Source organism: Chiloscyllium punctatum, chromosome 10 (assembly GCF_047496795.1).
Source record: "Chiloscyllium punctatum isolate Juve2018m chromosome 10, sChiPun1.3, whole genome shotgun sequence".
Classification (NCBI taxonomy): domain Eukaryota; kingdom Metazoa; phylum Chordata; class Chondrichthyes; order Orectolobiformes; family Hemiscylliidae; genus Chiloscyllium; species Chiloscyllium punctatum.
In genome coordinates this window covers 96054439-96066739 of record NC_092748.1, presented here as the reverse complement: position 1 = coordinate 96066739, position 12301 = coordinate 96054439, and the positions used below count along the sequence as shown (strand labels likewise).

Genomic DNA, 12301 nt, shown 5'->3' with positions numbered 1-12301 from the left:
AGGGAAAAGACTTTGACTATTTATCCTATCTATGCCCCTCATAATTTTGTAAGCCTCTATAAGGTCACCCCTCAGCCTCCAAGGCTCCAGGGAAAACAGCCTTAGCCTGTTCAGCTTCTCCCTGTAGCTCCGATCCTCCAACCCTGGCAACATCCTTGTAAATCTTTCCAGTCGTTTCTTTCTCTCTCTCACACACATGAGAGAGCAGCCCTTATGGTCTGGTAAGAGTATGGTGACACAACAACTGCAGTTTGAACATTAAATGGTCAGTGCTAGAACCAGCTTCTTTCTTGAAGAGTAGTATACCAGACTATAATTCTCAAAAAGTTGATTAAATTGCCTGGTTTCAGTTTGACAATGGCAATCATGGTCCAAATATTTTTTAAGATGCATCCAGATTCCATGGTACTGATGTACTAGTTTTGCCAGCTGAGGAGATGCACTTTCTTCATTGAGACTAATCTCTATTTTTTAATTAAATGTAATTGTAGTGGCTTCTTTGTAGAGGGATTGTTCATTGCAAACAATAGATCTTTCACTTGGTGTTATTGTTGATTGATCATAGCTGTCTTACTGTTCTGCTGGAGCAGAATCTGTGTGACTTCTTTGTCCATTCTTCCTACCAACTTTGGAGATGCTTCTTGGGCAACCAAGTTAAAGAAGCCAACAGACCAATGACCACACTTGATTATATAACTCTGGTTGCATTCTACTATGGGATTTATTTCAGTAGAATCATTAGGATGTTAAAGCCATTTTTTTTTGTTTTGGGTGATGTTGGCTGTTGGAAAAGATTGAAAGTATTTTCTAGTCTGTTTGAAACAGGTTAATATGAACTATGGAAGTGATAGTAAATTTTGCATTAAAATCACTTTATCAATGAACTGATTGGAATATTGTTTCTTATGTGGGTTGAAGAATAGCTTTCTGCTGTCATGCAGTTTGTGAGATTAGCCTCGTTGGCTTCAGCTGGTCTGTTCATCATTAGACATATTTCTTTGAGTATGACAATATCAGTATTATGTTGTGTGAATATCTTTGAGATATTTGCAATCATGTTGGATGATTCTTGTTCCAGACCTGTTGGACATGTTGCTGAGCCGGAAATATGAGGTAATGGAAGTTTTGAGTTGTTGTTCGGAAGACCAGGATCATTGTTCGATCACCAGTTTGATGGCAATTGTTATTTCTAATTTAATAGTGGATGACGTGAAGGCTACCATTTTCCAATTGTCAGTAGAATGTAGAATTTAGGGAGGGATACCCACTAAAGCTGGACATATAGTTTCACTTTTTCGAATTCCAGTCCAAGGTGATTGCTCCCTCTCACCATCTCCACATTCCTGTGGAACACTCACCCTGAATATTTGATTAAATTAGCCATGCCCTGAATTATTGATCAGCTAGCTATGTTTTTAGCAGCTGCTTTGGCAGCTAGGGGGTGAAGCCAGATCTTTTTTTTTAAAAAGTGAAAAATGTAGTGCGTTTAGGATCAAATCTACAACTGAAGAGTATTATCATGTTAGTGTTGCACTGAACCTAAAATAATGAGAAACTGAGGCAAAGTACTGCCCTCTTCTGTAAACAGCACTGATACATACTTGGAATGGTGGCTTCAAAATCTCCAAGTTTTAGTTGAAAAATGACTTGTGATTTTGTGAAGTGACTTTCGAAAACAAAATTGGTATAAAAACACTTTTTTTATTTTTTCGTATTTGAAATGCTGAGCAGGTTTGCTAACTTGAGCCACTCAATCAAGGCATTTGCTGTCCAAATGTCATCTCTGATATTATTTTAAAGCTATATTGTTTCTGGTCGTCAAAGGGGTGATGTGACAGTACTTTTGTGTCCTTCAGAAGGTGGAAGGGGCTGGTATCTTTTCAACAGTTGAGGAAATAGATAAATTCTAAATCTGATAATCCATCAGAAATAAGAGTTATCATTCTTTTCCTTCCCTTCTCTCCCAAGATATTTTTGTTTTGTAATTATTTAACTTCTAGCATAAGATATTGATGGAATGGGTAAAAACCAAACTTGAATTGTTTGGGAGATTCCAACAAACTTGACTAATAGAAGTTTCTGCAATTCTTTTACACTTCAATATATATCACTATATTTTGTCAAACTGAATTAGTTTTTTTTTCAAACTGGTATTCTTCTCTTAAAAAATGTTGCTGAACTTCATGGGGATCAATTAGCTCAGCTGGCTTGATTGTTGGCTTACAATAGAGTGCCACCAACAGAAGAAGTTCAATTTCTGCACAGGCTAAGGTCACTATCAAGGTCCCTCCTTTTCAACCTTGCCTGTCGTTTGAGGTGTGATAACTTTCAGGTTAAACTTCCCACCAGTTGTCTCTCTAATGGGCAAGCGACCCTGTCGTCGTTTGTCTGTATAATGTGAAAGGGTATGCTTTGCCTGAGCCGAATGTTTGAATACTCCCTGCTCTCTTTCATATAAATACTGTCTTGTGGAAGTATTTCTCTTACAAATGACAGTTTTCCTCATTAGACTAGAGAGAATCTTCCCCAGAAGGTAAAGGTAGATTGTCTTCTCAGATATTCATTGTGAGTTGTTTTTCAATTGATCCTTGCTTTCTACAGTGCAAATGGAGCTGTTGTCACTAATCTCTACACTGTTTACATAGCGCTGAAAGTAAAAAGGCACTTCAGTTAATATTTAACTCTTCAGCTGAAGAAGTAGCAGTAAATCTTTGTTTTTGTATTTTCAGAAAGTTACTGCTACTTCTCTCCATTAGGTCAATTTATTCCAGTTTTTCCATGGAACTAGTTTTGTCAGATTATGTTAGAACAGATTGTGTTTATCCAGATTTAACCTCTTAATGCATAAGTTTCATAAAGCTACTACGTTACTTAGCTTGCCTTTATGGCAGCACACATCATAGTTTTAGCGAGTAAGTCTAGTTACAGCATCTTAAAAATTATCCCATACTATATCTTGGATACGACTTGATACAGTTTGATGTATCAAAATAAGTGGGTGGCACGGTGGCTCAGTGGTTAGCACTGCACCCTCACAGCGCCAGGATCCCAGATTTGATTCCAGCCTCAGGTGACTGTGCAAACCCCACATAGACAGACATTCTCCCCGTGTCTGTGTGGGTTTCCTCCGGGTGTTCTGGTTTCCTCCCACAGTCCAAAGAATGTGCAGGTCAGGTGAATTGGTCATGCTAAATTGCTCATAGTGTTAGGTGCACTAGTCAGAGGGAAATGGGTCTGGGTGGGTTACTCTTCGGAGGGTCAGTGTGGACTTGTTGGGCAGAAGGGCCTGTTTCCACATTGTAGAGAATCTAATCTAATATGGTGACATATATACTGAAAGCTTTTAGGTTTGTAGGTGATCGTTTTTTAGGGATGAGGTTAAAGGTGAAACAGAAAATTTGAATGGCTGAATTAAAGTAATGGTGCTTTTAGCTGCTTTGATCCATATTGTCAAAGCTAATTGTGGAATATTTTAATATAATTGAATTCCTGGTAATCATTTTGTTTTCTGTTCTGCAGGACAGGTGCTGGGTGCAGAAGCCAAGCAAAATGGCTAAGGTACAGTTTGGATTATTTTTATCTTAGTTTTGCTGTTCATGAAAGAAGAATATGTGAATAGATATTAAAATTAATCTGCTAGAGGAGGGGAACTTTTCATTGGAGGCAAATGTATATCTATATTAATCTTGTGTGCATTTCTTCAGTGGGTGTTAGAGCTGGAGAATGGCATCCGAGAATGCTCATTACGTCAATAAAGCATTAACCGCATCCATGCTATCACGGGGCTTCTCCAAAATTGTTCATAAATGCTGAACTGGAAGAAGTTTGTGTTGTAGATCCTTGCCTACTAGGCACTTAAGATTGACTGAATGTTATGTGTTGGATTTTTAAAGTCCTCAGACTGGAGACCACATCCCAGTGATTGAAGACAGTGTGCAATTTACTTAGTCACTTATTTCACCATTTGTAAGCATTTCTTAAAGACTTTTTAAGCTTTGTTTCTTATCTTTTATCTCCCTTTCCTTGGTCCCTAATTTTGTTTTCCTGTTGTATGTTTTCTTTCTTCTTTAGCTTATTGACTCTTTTTTTTTATTTGGCACTGCATGACATTTTTCTCCCATGCTTGGTCCCTATTTAATAAACTTGGTGACTGTGTTAGTGCCTTTTTTTGTCTTTTATTTTTCCTTCCTTTTCTTATTTCCCTCTTTTACATGAAAGAGCAGTCTGAAACACACTGCACTGGAAGCACATCATTGACTTGCCAGACGGTCCAGACCTGGATCAAAGAGGGCCTGAAGGTCAAAATTGTCTCTCTTGCCTTCAAATGTAGTACATTTGTTTCTCAAACTGAAGCATTTACCTCTAAGTTAGTTCTAAGGCATTTGTCAGTGCTGTAATAATTGGCTGGTGCAGCATGTACTAATATTTTGAAAATTGATGTTCTATTTTACTTTTTTTTTCCCTTTTGTGACCCACTCAAACAGGCACTCTGCACCAAGGCCAGGCTCGTGACTTACTTGCCAGGTGTTCATGCATTGGTTAGAAGGATTGCAACCTTTAGAACATATTCCACAGGGTCTGATGAGCCTTATATTGCAGTTATACCACCTGATCAAGGTAGGAGCCGTTTTCCTCACTTGTCACTTGGTAACGTAGAACTTTGAATGTTGCTGAAAGAAAGACATTCTGTTGAAGCTTTTTGTCTTCCACCATCGGGATAGATGTAAGAATACTTTTTTTTTCCCCCAAGAGAACAAAAGTTTACCTTGTTTTATCTCATTGTAATTGTGAAAAGCTGCCCAAAATGGATTGTTTTATTGTAGCAACTCATTTAATCATTTGGCCAATTCATTTGGCAGAAACAATCACAAATAAGGTAGGGCATAGAGTGACATCAACTCTGTCTGTCAGCACAGTAAACCATGAGGACTGATCCTATCAAGTACACCAATAGGCAGTTCATTATTCTTTTAAGCAAGTCGAACTTAGCTACTTTTGTAATTTGCTTTCGAGTAGGGCTGTATAGTTGTGGATTGGGCCTATCAATCTCTCATCCAATTTCCATATGCAGTGGTGGTGGTGGTAATGACTGCACAGACTTCTTTTAAAGCAAGTTTTTTTTTAATTGTTAGACCTGTATAACAGTTTCAAAATTAGAATTTGCTGGAAAAACACAAGGTCACGCAGCATCTGTGGAGAGAAAGCAGAGTTAACTTTTGTGGCCCATGACCCCCGTCTTCATTCTGAAGAAGTCATGAAACTCAAAACATTAACTCTGCACTCACTCCATGAATGCTGCCTGATCGCTTAAGTTTTTCCAGCAATTCCTGATTTCAGGTAAATATTCCCTATTGCAACACCTCAGCCAAGGAGATTCAATTTGGTGCTTTTGGAATTTACCAAAAGATTTGGCATTACTTGCCATGACTTAAATTTTCCATGGCATTGCCTTACTTGAAAAACAAATCTGCATCTTTTTTCACTCTTGCATTATAAACTGTGGTCAAAAAGTTTAGCATGGAAAAACAAGCCAGGCAGCATCTGAGAAGCAAGAGAGTCGACATTTCAGGCGTAAACCTCTCTTGAAATTTTAGTATTCTTGCATTTGTCCTGATGCTTTCAAGACAAAGCTTTGACAGCATGTCTCTTTTTTTCAGCACATCCCTCACTCAAACTCTTCTCCCTCCTACCATTTGGCAGATGATATCGGAGCATTTGGTCTCTCAGAGCCAGACTGTGCAACAGCTTTTTCTCCTAGGCCATCAGGTTCCTTAACACTGTATGTTCAGACTCTATTCCATCTGAAACTCTTTGCTGCTATAAGAATGTTTTATTAATTATCATTCTTTTACTCCACTAATTTGAACACCACTGCCTGTTGTCTTGACATCAGGAATTACTGTGCTGTCTTCCGTGTTTTGCACTTCTTATGCACTTTGTCACCCTACATATGATTGTGTAGTTTGTGCTGTGGCACCTTGGTCATGGAGTCATAGAGGAACACTGTTTCGTTTTTACTGTATCAGTGATATGTGGTAGAAATGACAAATAAAGCTACTCTTGACGTGACTCTTGAACAATGTTAATTTTCCTCATTGTTAACATTTGTTACTACTTTTAGGATAGATGAAACTCATTTGGAAGATTATTTCAAAGATATTTGTTTATTCTTTTTAAGTACAAACACTCATTGCAAAGCAAACTGTGCTTGCACATTATGATTTTGGGTCTTTCTATTCTAAATTATAAGGAGACACAGGAAGAACTGAACTTACTAAAGATAAGGTGGTTGTGGCAGGTGAGAACCAGATTTTTGAAATAGTTAGACAAATTAATAATCCATGTAACATTGGTAAAGTTCATTAATTTTGTTTTGGAAATTAGTAGCTGTTATCCACTTTACCATAAATCCTTCCCTCTTTAAATATACATCTGGCTATTTGCTGATTTAATTTAAATTTTTCAGTGTTTCCCACCCTTTGCATGAGGAAGTGTACTTGGTAGACTTCACTGGCAATTGCTGCACGTCTCTATTACCCTTCAAGTGCTAGTGCTCTCCCTGCTCACTGTAATTTGTTTCCGTTTGTTTGAACACTTCATCATAGTGAATAATTTCTCAACTTAATTCTTGTGAATTCCCATTATAGCCTTAAACATCAATTATGTAACTTTGCTGTGTCCTTTTTAATAAACAAAATAGTTCTTTTTTTTTTGTTACTTTTCTTCACAAAACATGAATTCTTGAGCCCTAGAGTCACATTATGTGGTTTCAAAGCCAGTTAATAGTCTTCCAGCAGTCATCGAATCAAAATAAAATGTAGCAATCCAGATGGACTTCGGCCATTGCTTTATATTTGAATTAATTGACAGTTAATCCAGGTCTAACGGAAATTGCTAATTTGCAACATGTGCAATGATAACACCATTTGAGGCACATACGTTCATTTAATTGAAACTGTCTTTCACATGTAACTGCATAATACAGGTTACTGAGTATCAGTTGCTTACTTAACAAACATTAATTTTATTCAGCAACTGAGGAAACACCACAATCAACAATCCTTCACAATCTGCTTCTTAATTTGCTTAATCTATATTTAAATACTATTTATGAATAAATATAAATAAGTAACCAGTTCCAACAAAAATAAGTCTGTAAATAAATATTAATGACATTTAAAGCCTCTGATTTGAACCTTCTTCTTAAATTGGAATGTTTTTGTTTCTTTTCTACTTACCCCATTTTGTGTTAAAAGTTAAAGTTCTGAGTTTAAATAAATATCTTTCATTTATGCATTTATTTCAAGGTTTACGAACTATATGGCCTGATGAAAAGATGGGACCATTTGGACCTCAGGATCAGCGGTTTCAGCTGCCGGGTAACATAGGGTTTGATTCCCATATTAATGGCATTGCTGACCAGAAGAAAATCTCAACAAACAGAATACTTCCAGATCTGCTAACTGAGCAGTTAACGACTGAGAAGCACGAATTCATTCTTGCACAGTTTGTCAATGAATTTCAGGCAAGACGATACAACATTTTATTAAATTATTAGCTGTAAATGATAGCAAATTGTCAACTTCCTGTGACTAATAATTTTAAATTTTTTGCTATTTGTTTTCTGTTCATACTAACTTGTGATGAAATGTGTGATCAAAGCTCAAGGTATATCAAGCAATTAACATGAGATTTAGTTCCTTTTCTGAAACTGGTGACCAATTTTTTTTTTACCACTCGTGGTATGTGGGCATCACTGAGTGAGTGGCCAGTATTTATTGCCCGTCCCTGGTTGCCCTTGAGAAGGTGGTGGTGAGCTGTCTTCCGGAACCTCTGCAGACCACCTGCTGTGGGTTGACTCATAATGCTGTTAGGGAGGGAATTCCAAAATTTTGAACATGGGACACTGAAAGAATGGTGATCTTCAGAGTGTTCCATCGTTACTTAATCGCCTTATCCTCCAAAGAGTCCAGGAATTGAATTGTTAAACTTTTATTATTATGTATGACCTCTGTCATTGATGTAGGTGCTGTTGTGTGGTGACTCAAAAACTTTCACTGTATTTTTCATGTAAAAGTAAATGTGATAAATTTCTATTCTGTTCTTTACTTCCAAGTCAGGATGATTGACTTGGAGGGAAGCTTGAAGATGGTGTTCCCATGTATCTGCTGCCTTATCCATCTAGATGGCAATGCTCATAGGTTTGGAAGGTGCTGTCTGAAGATCTTTGGTGAATTTCTACAGTGCGTATTATAGATAGTATGCACTGCTACTACTGAATGTTGATGATGCAAAGAGTAGATGTGCCAGTCAAGTGGGTGGCTTTATCCTCACTGGCATCAAGTTTTTGTTTTGTTGTTGAAGCTCCACCCATCTAGGCAAGTGGAGAGTATTCCAAAGCACTCCTGACTTGACCCTTGTAGATGATGGATAGGCTTTGGGAGTCAGGAGGTGAATTACTTGCCACAGTATTCCTTGCATCTGACCTGTTCTTGCAACCACTGTTTATGTAGCGAGTCGAGTTGAGTTTATGGTCAATGAATGTTGATAGTTGGGGATTCAGTGACGATAACACCATTTAAATGTCAACAGACTCTGGTTAAATGATCACTTAAGTGGTGGGCATAGCCTGGCATTTGTGTGACGTTAATGTTATTAGCCACTTGTCAGCCAAAGCCTGGATATTGTCCAAATCTTATTACATTTGAACATAGCTTCAGTACCTGTAGATTAGATTCCCTACAGTGTGGAAACAGACCCTTCGGCCCAACAAGTCCATACTGACCCTCGGAAGAGCAACCCACCCAGACCCATCCTCTTACTGATTAATGCACCTAACACGACGTGCAATTTAGCATGGCCAATTCATCTAACTTGCACATCTTTGGACTGTGGGAGGAAACCAGAGCACCCAGAGGAAACCCACGCAGACATGGGGAGAATGTGCAAACTCAACACACAGTTGCCCGAGAAGGATATTGAACCTGTGAGGCAGCAGTGCTAACCATTGAGCCACCATGCCACCCTGACAGATGTGATCTATTTTACTGATCCTGGATTTCAACTTCCCAAAAGACAAAATGCTGGAAAATCTCAGCAGGTCTGGCAGCATCTGTAAGGAGAGAAAAGAGCTGACGTTTTGAGTCTAACTGACCCTTTGTCAAAGCATGGGGTATGTGGAACATTTCTTCTTGTTCCAGGCCTACCCGGGTCCCCTCCCACAACTGCTTTATCGGTACAAAAAAAACATTGCCCACCCTCCACCTTCCAACTGTCCCAATCCCTCGAACCCCATCTCTTCCAATCCCAGCCCTTGCCATGTGTTCACCATACCCCCCCCTGACCTTCCCCTCTCTGAGGCTAAGTGTGCTGTTCTCAGCAAAGGACTCCGCTTTGTATCCTTACGTCCCCACCTCTATGAATTCCGGGCTCGACATGATGCTGAGCTCTTTCTTCATTCGCCTTCATGCTCACTTTAGGCAAGAGTCCTCCCCCCGCTCCACAGATCCTTTCACATCCCTCCAACATTCCACCTCTAATTGGACACCCCCACCAGGACAATTTCCTGCCCTCGGTCTTTTCTTTGACAATTGTTGACGGGACATTGGCCACCTTAATTTCTCTGCCCCTCTTACCCATTCCAACCTTTCTCCATCCAAACTTTCTGCCCTTTGCTCCCTTAGGTCCAACCCCAACCTTGTCATCAAACCTGCTGACAAAGGGGGTGCTGTTGTCATCTGGTGTACTGACCTCTACCTTGCAGAGGCTGAGCGCCAACTCTCAGATTCCTCCTCCTCCTACCCCCCCACCCCGGAGCATGACCACACCACTGAGCATCAAGCCATTGTCTCCAACACCCATGTCTAACCTCATTTCCTCTGGATGCCCCCCCCCCCCAGCTTCCAACCTCATAGTCTCCCAACCCCGGACAGCCCTCTTTTACCTACTCCCCAAAATCCACAAGAAGGACTGTCCCGGCAGGCCCATTGTGTCAGCATGCCCCTCCCCCACTGAACTTATTTCCTCCTACCTTGACTCCATCCTTACTCCTCTAGTTCAGTTCCCTCCCCACCTACATCTGGGATTCCTCTGATGCCCTGCAACACGTTGACAGCTTTCAGATCACAGGCCCTAACTACCTTCTATTCACCATGGATGTGCCATCTCTTAACACCTCCATCCCACACCAAGACTGCTTGAAAGCTCTTCGCTTCTTTCTCAAAAAGAGGCCCGAACAATCTCCATCCACCACCACTCTCCTCCGCCTGGCTGAACTTGTTCTCCCTCTCGGCAACTTCTCCTTCAACTCATCCCATTTTCTCCAAATCAAAGATGTAGCAATGAGTACCCGCATGGGGCCTAGCTATGCCCGTCTTTTCATGGGGTATGTGGAACATTTCTTGTTCCAGGCCTACCCATGTCCCCTCCCATAACTGCTTTATCAGTACAAAAAAAAACTTTGACAAAGAGTCAGTTAGACTCAATGTCAGTTCTTTTCTCTCCTTTACAGATGCTGCCAGACCTGCTGAGATTTTCCAGCATTTTTCTCTTTTTTGGTTTCAGATACCAGAATCAGCAGTAATTTGCTTTTATCCTGGATTTCAACTTACTTGTTTTGTTTCCTGCTAATGTTTTGCTGGCATCTGCGAAATATTGCTGGTCATTTGGAGACCTTCTCCATTGGTCATGTTGTTGTACCTGATCACATGAGACCACAATGGCCAATCGCAGCAGAACCCAAATGACATAGTAATGTAAAAGAATAAGATTATATTTTGTTTGATTATGGATTTATTACTACTTGCTGCTCCTCTTCTTCAGTCTCTCACCCTTTCCTTTTCTGTTTGAGAGATGTATTCCGCTACCAGCCAAATAATTCCCCTGGGTAATACTGATTTTTTTTTTCTCTCTCTCTGCCTGTTTAAAGCTCCTAACAGCTATCCTGGTCCAGAGTGATGCCTGAGCAGTCACCGACCACCCTTTGTTTTATGTATACTGATCTTGCAGCTGGAGTTTCTGGGCAGGAGACCCCTACCCTACCACCTTCATTCCTGAAGAAGGGTTGTAGCCGAAACGTCGGACATCTCCAACTGCTGATGCTGCCTCCTGCTTGTCTATAATAGAAGCACTTAAGGCAGCTAGCACTTGTCTCCTGTCCAATTCCTACCTTTAAATGTCAGTCGCAATTCTATTTTCTCTCTAGTCTCATTTTCCTTTCCATCTTATCCAAGGGGTGTTTATCACTTTCACACTCTGATCTGTAACAGGTTCCACCTTTTATGGGCCTCTGTGTTATCTCATGGCTGTGAGTTGGAATTGCTACCTGTATGAGCCCTGCTGCCCTTTGTTCCTTGACATGAGTCTGAATAACAAAGGAAGTGAGGTTTTTGAATTCCTCAAGAAATACCTCCTAGCTCTTTCATGGATAGCTTCTGTGTCCATATCCACTGGTCAAAGGAGAAAGTGAGGACTGCAGATGCTGGAGATCAGAGCTGAAAATGTGTTGCTGGAAAAGCGCAGCAGCTCAGGCAGCATCCAAGGAGCAGGAGAATCGAAGTTTCGGGCATAAGCCCTTTTTCAGGAATGAGGAGAGTGTGCCAAGCAGGCTAATATAAAAGGTAGGTGGGGAGGAGCGTTGGAAATGCGATAGGTGGAAGGAGGTTAAGGTGAGGGTGATAGGGTGGGGTGGAGAGGTCAGGAAGAAGATTGCAGGTTAGGAAGGTGGTGCTGAGTTCAAGGGTTGGGACTGAGATAAGGTGGGGAGAGGGGAAATGAGGAAACTGGAGAAATGAGTTCATCCCTTGTGGTTTAAGGGTTCCTAGGCGGAAGATGAGGCGCTCTTCCTCCAGCCGTCATGTTGCCATGGTCTGGCGATGGAGGAGGCCAAGAACCTGCATGTCCTTGGAGTGGGAGGGGGAGTTGAAGTGTTGAGCCACGGGGTGGTGGGCCGGTTGATCCGGATGTCCTAGAGGTGTTCTCTGAAACATTCCACAAGTAGGTGGCCTGTCTCCCCAATATAGACGAGGCCACATCGGGTGCAGCGGATGCAGTAAATGATGTGTGTGGAGGTGCAAGTGAATTTGTGGTGGATATGGAAGGATCCCTTGGGGCCTTGGAGGGAAGTAAGGAGGGAGGTGTGGGCACAAGTTTTGCATTTCTTGCGGTTGCAGGGGAAGGTGCTGGGAGTGGAGGTTGGTTTGATGGGGGGTGTGGACCTGAAAGGGAGTCACAGAGGGAGTGATCTTTTCGGAGCGCTGATAGGGGAGGGGAGGGAAATATATCCCTGGTAGTGGGGTCCGTT

At 40.9% G+C, this 12301-nt stretch overlaps 1 protein-coding gene across 5 annotated transcripts in view; it reads left to right on the top strand.

The window, feature by feature from the left end:
* Positions 1-12301, top strand: part of mmadhcb (metabolism of cobalamin associated Db) — a 34069-nt gene that overhangs the window by 998 nt on the left and 20770 nt on the right. For 4 of the 5 annotated variants that reach the window (XR_011961716.1, XM_072579778.1, XM_072579781.1 and 1 more), the window contains exons 2-5: positions 3520-3558; positions 4485-4617; positions 6251-6298; positions 7308-7525. Coding sequence is in view for 4 of the 5 variants with exons in the window: in XM_072579778.1 (XP_072435879.1) it covers positions 3520-3558; positions 4485-4617; positions 6251-6298; positions 7308-7525 (438 nt within the window). In the remaining variant the exon portion in view is untranslated. The remainder of the gene's footprint in view (positions 1-3519; positions 3559-4484; positions 4618-6250; positions 6299-7307; positions 7526-12301) is intronic. The other variant, XM_072579779.1, reaches the window with a different exon arrangement.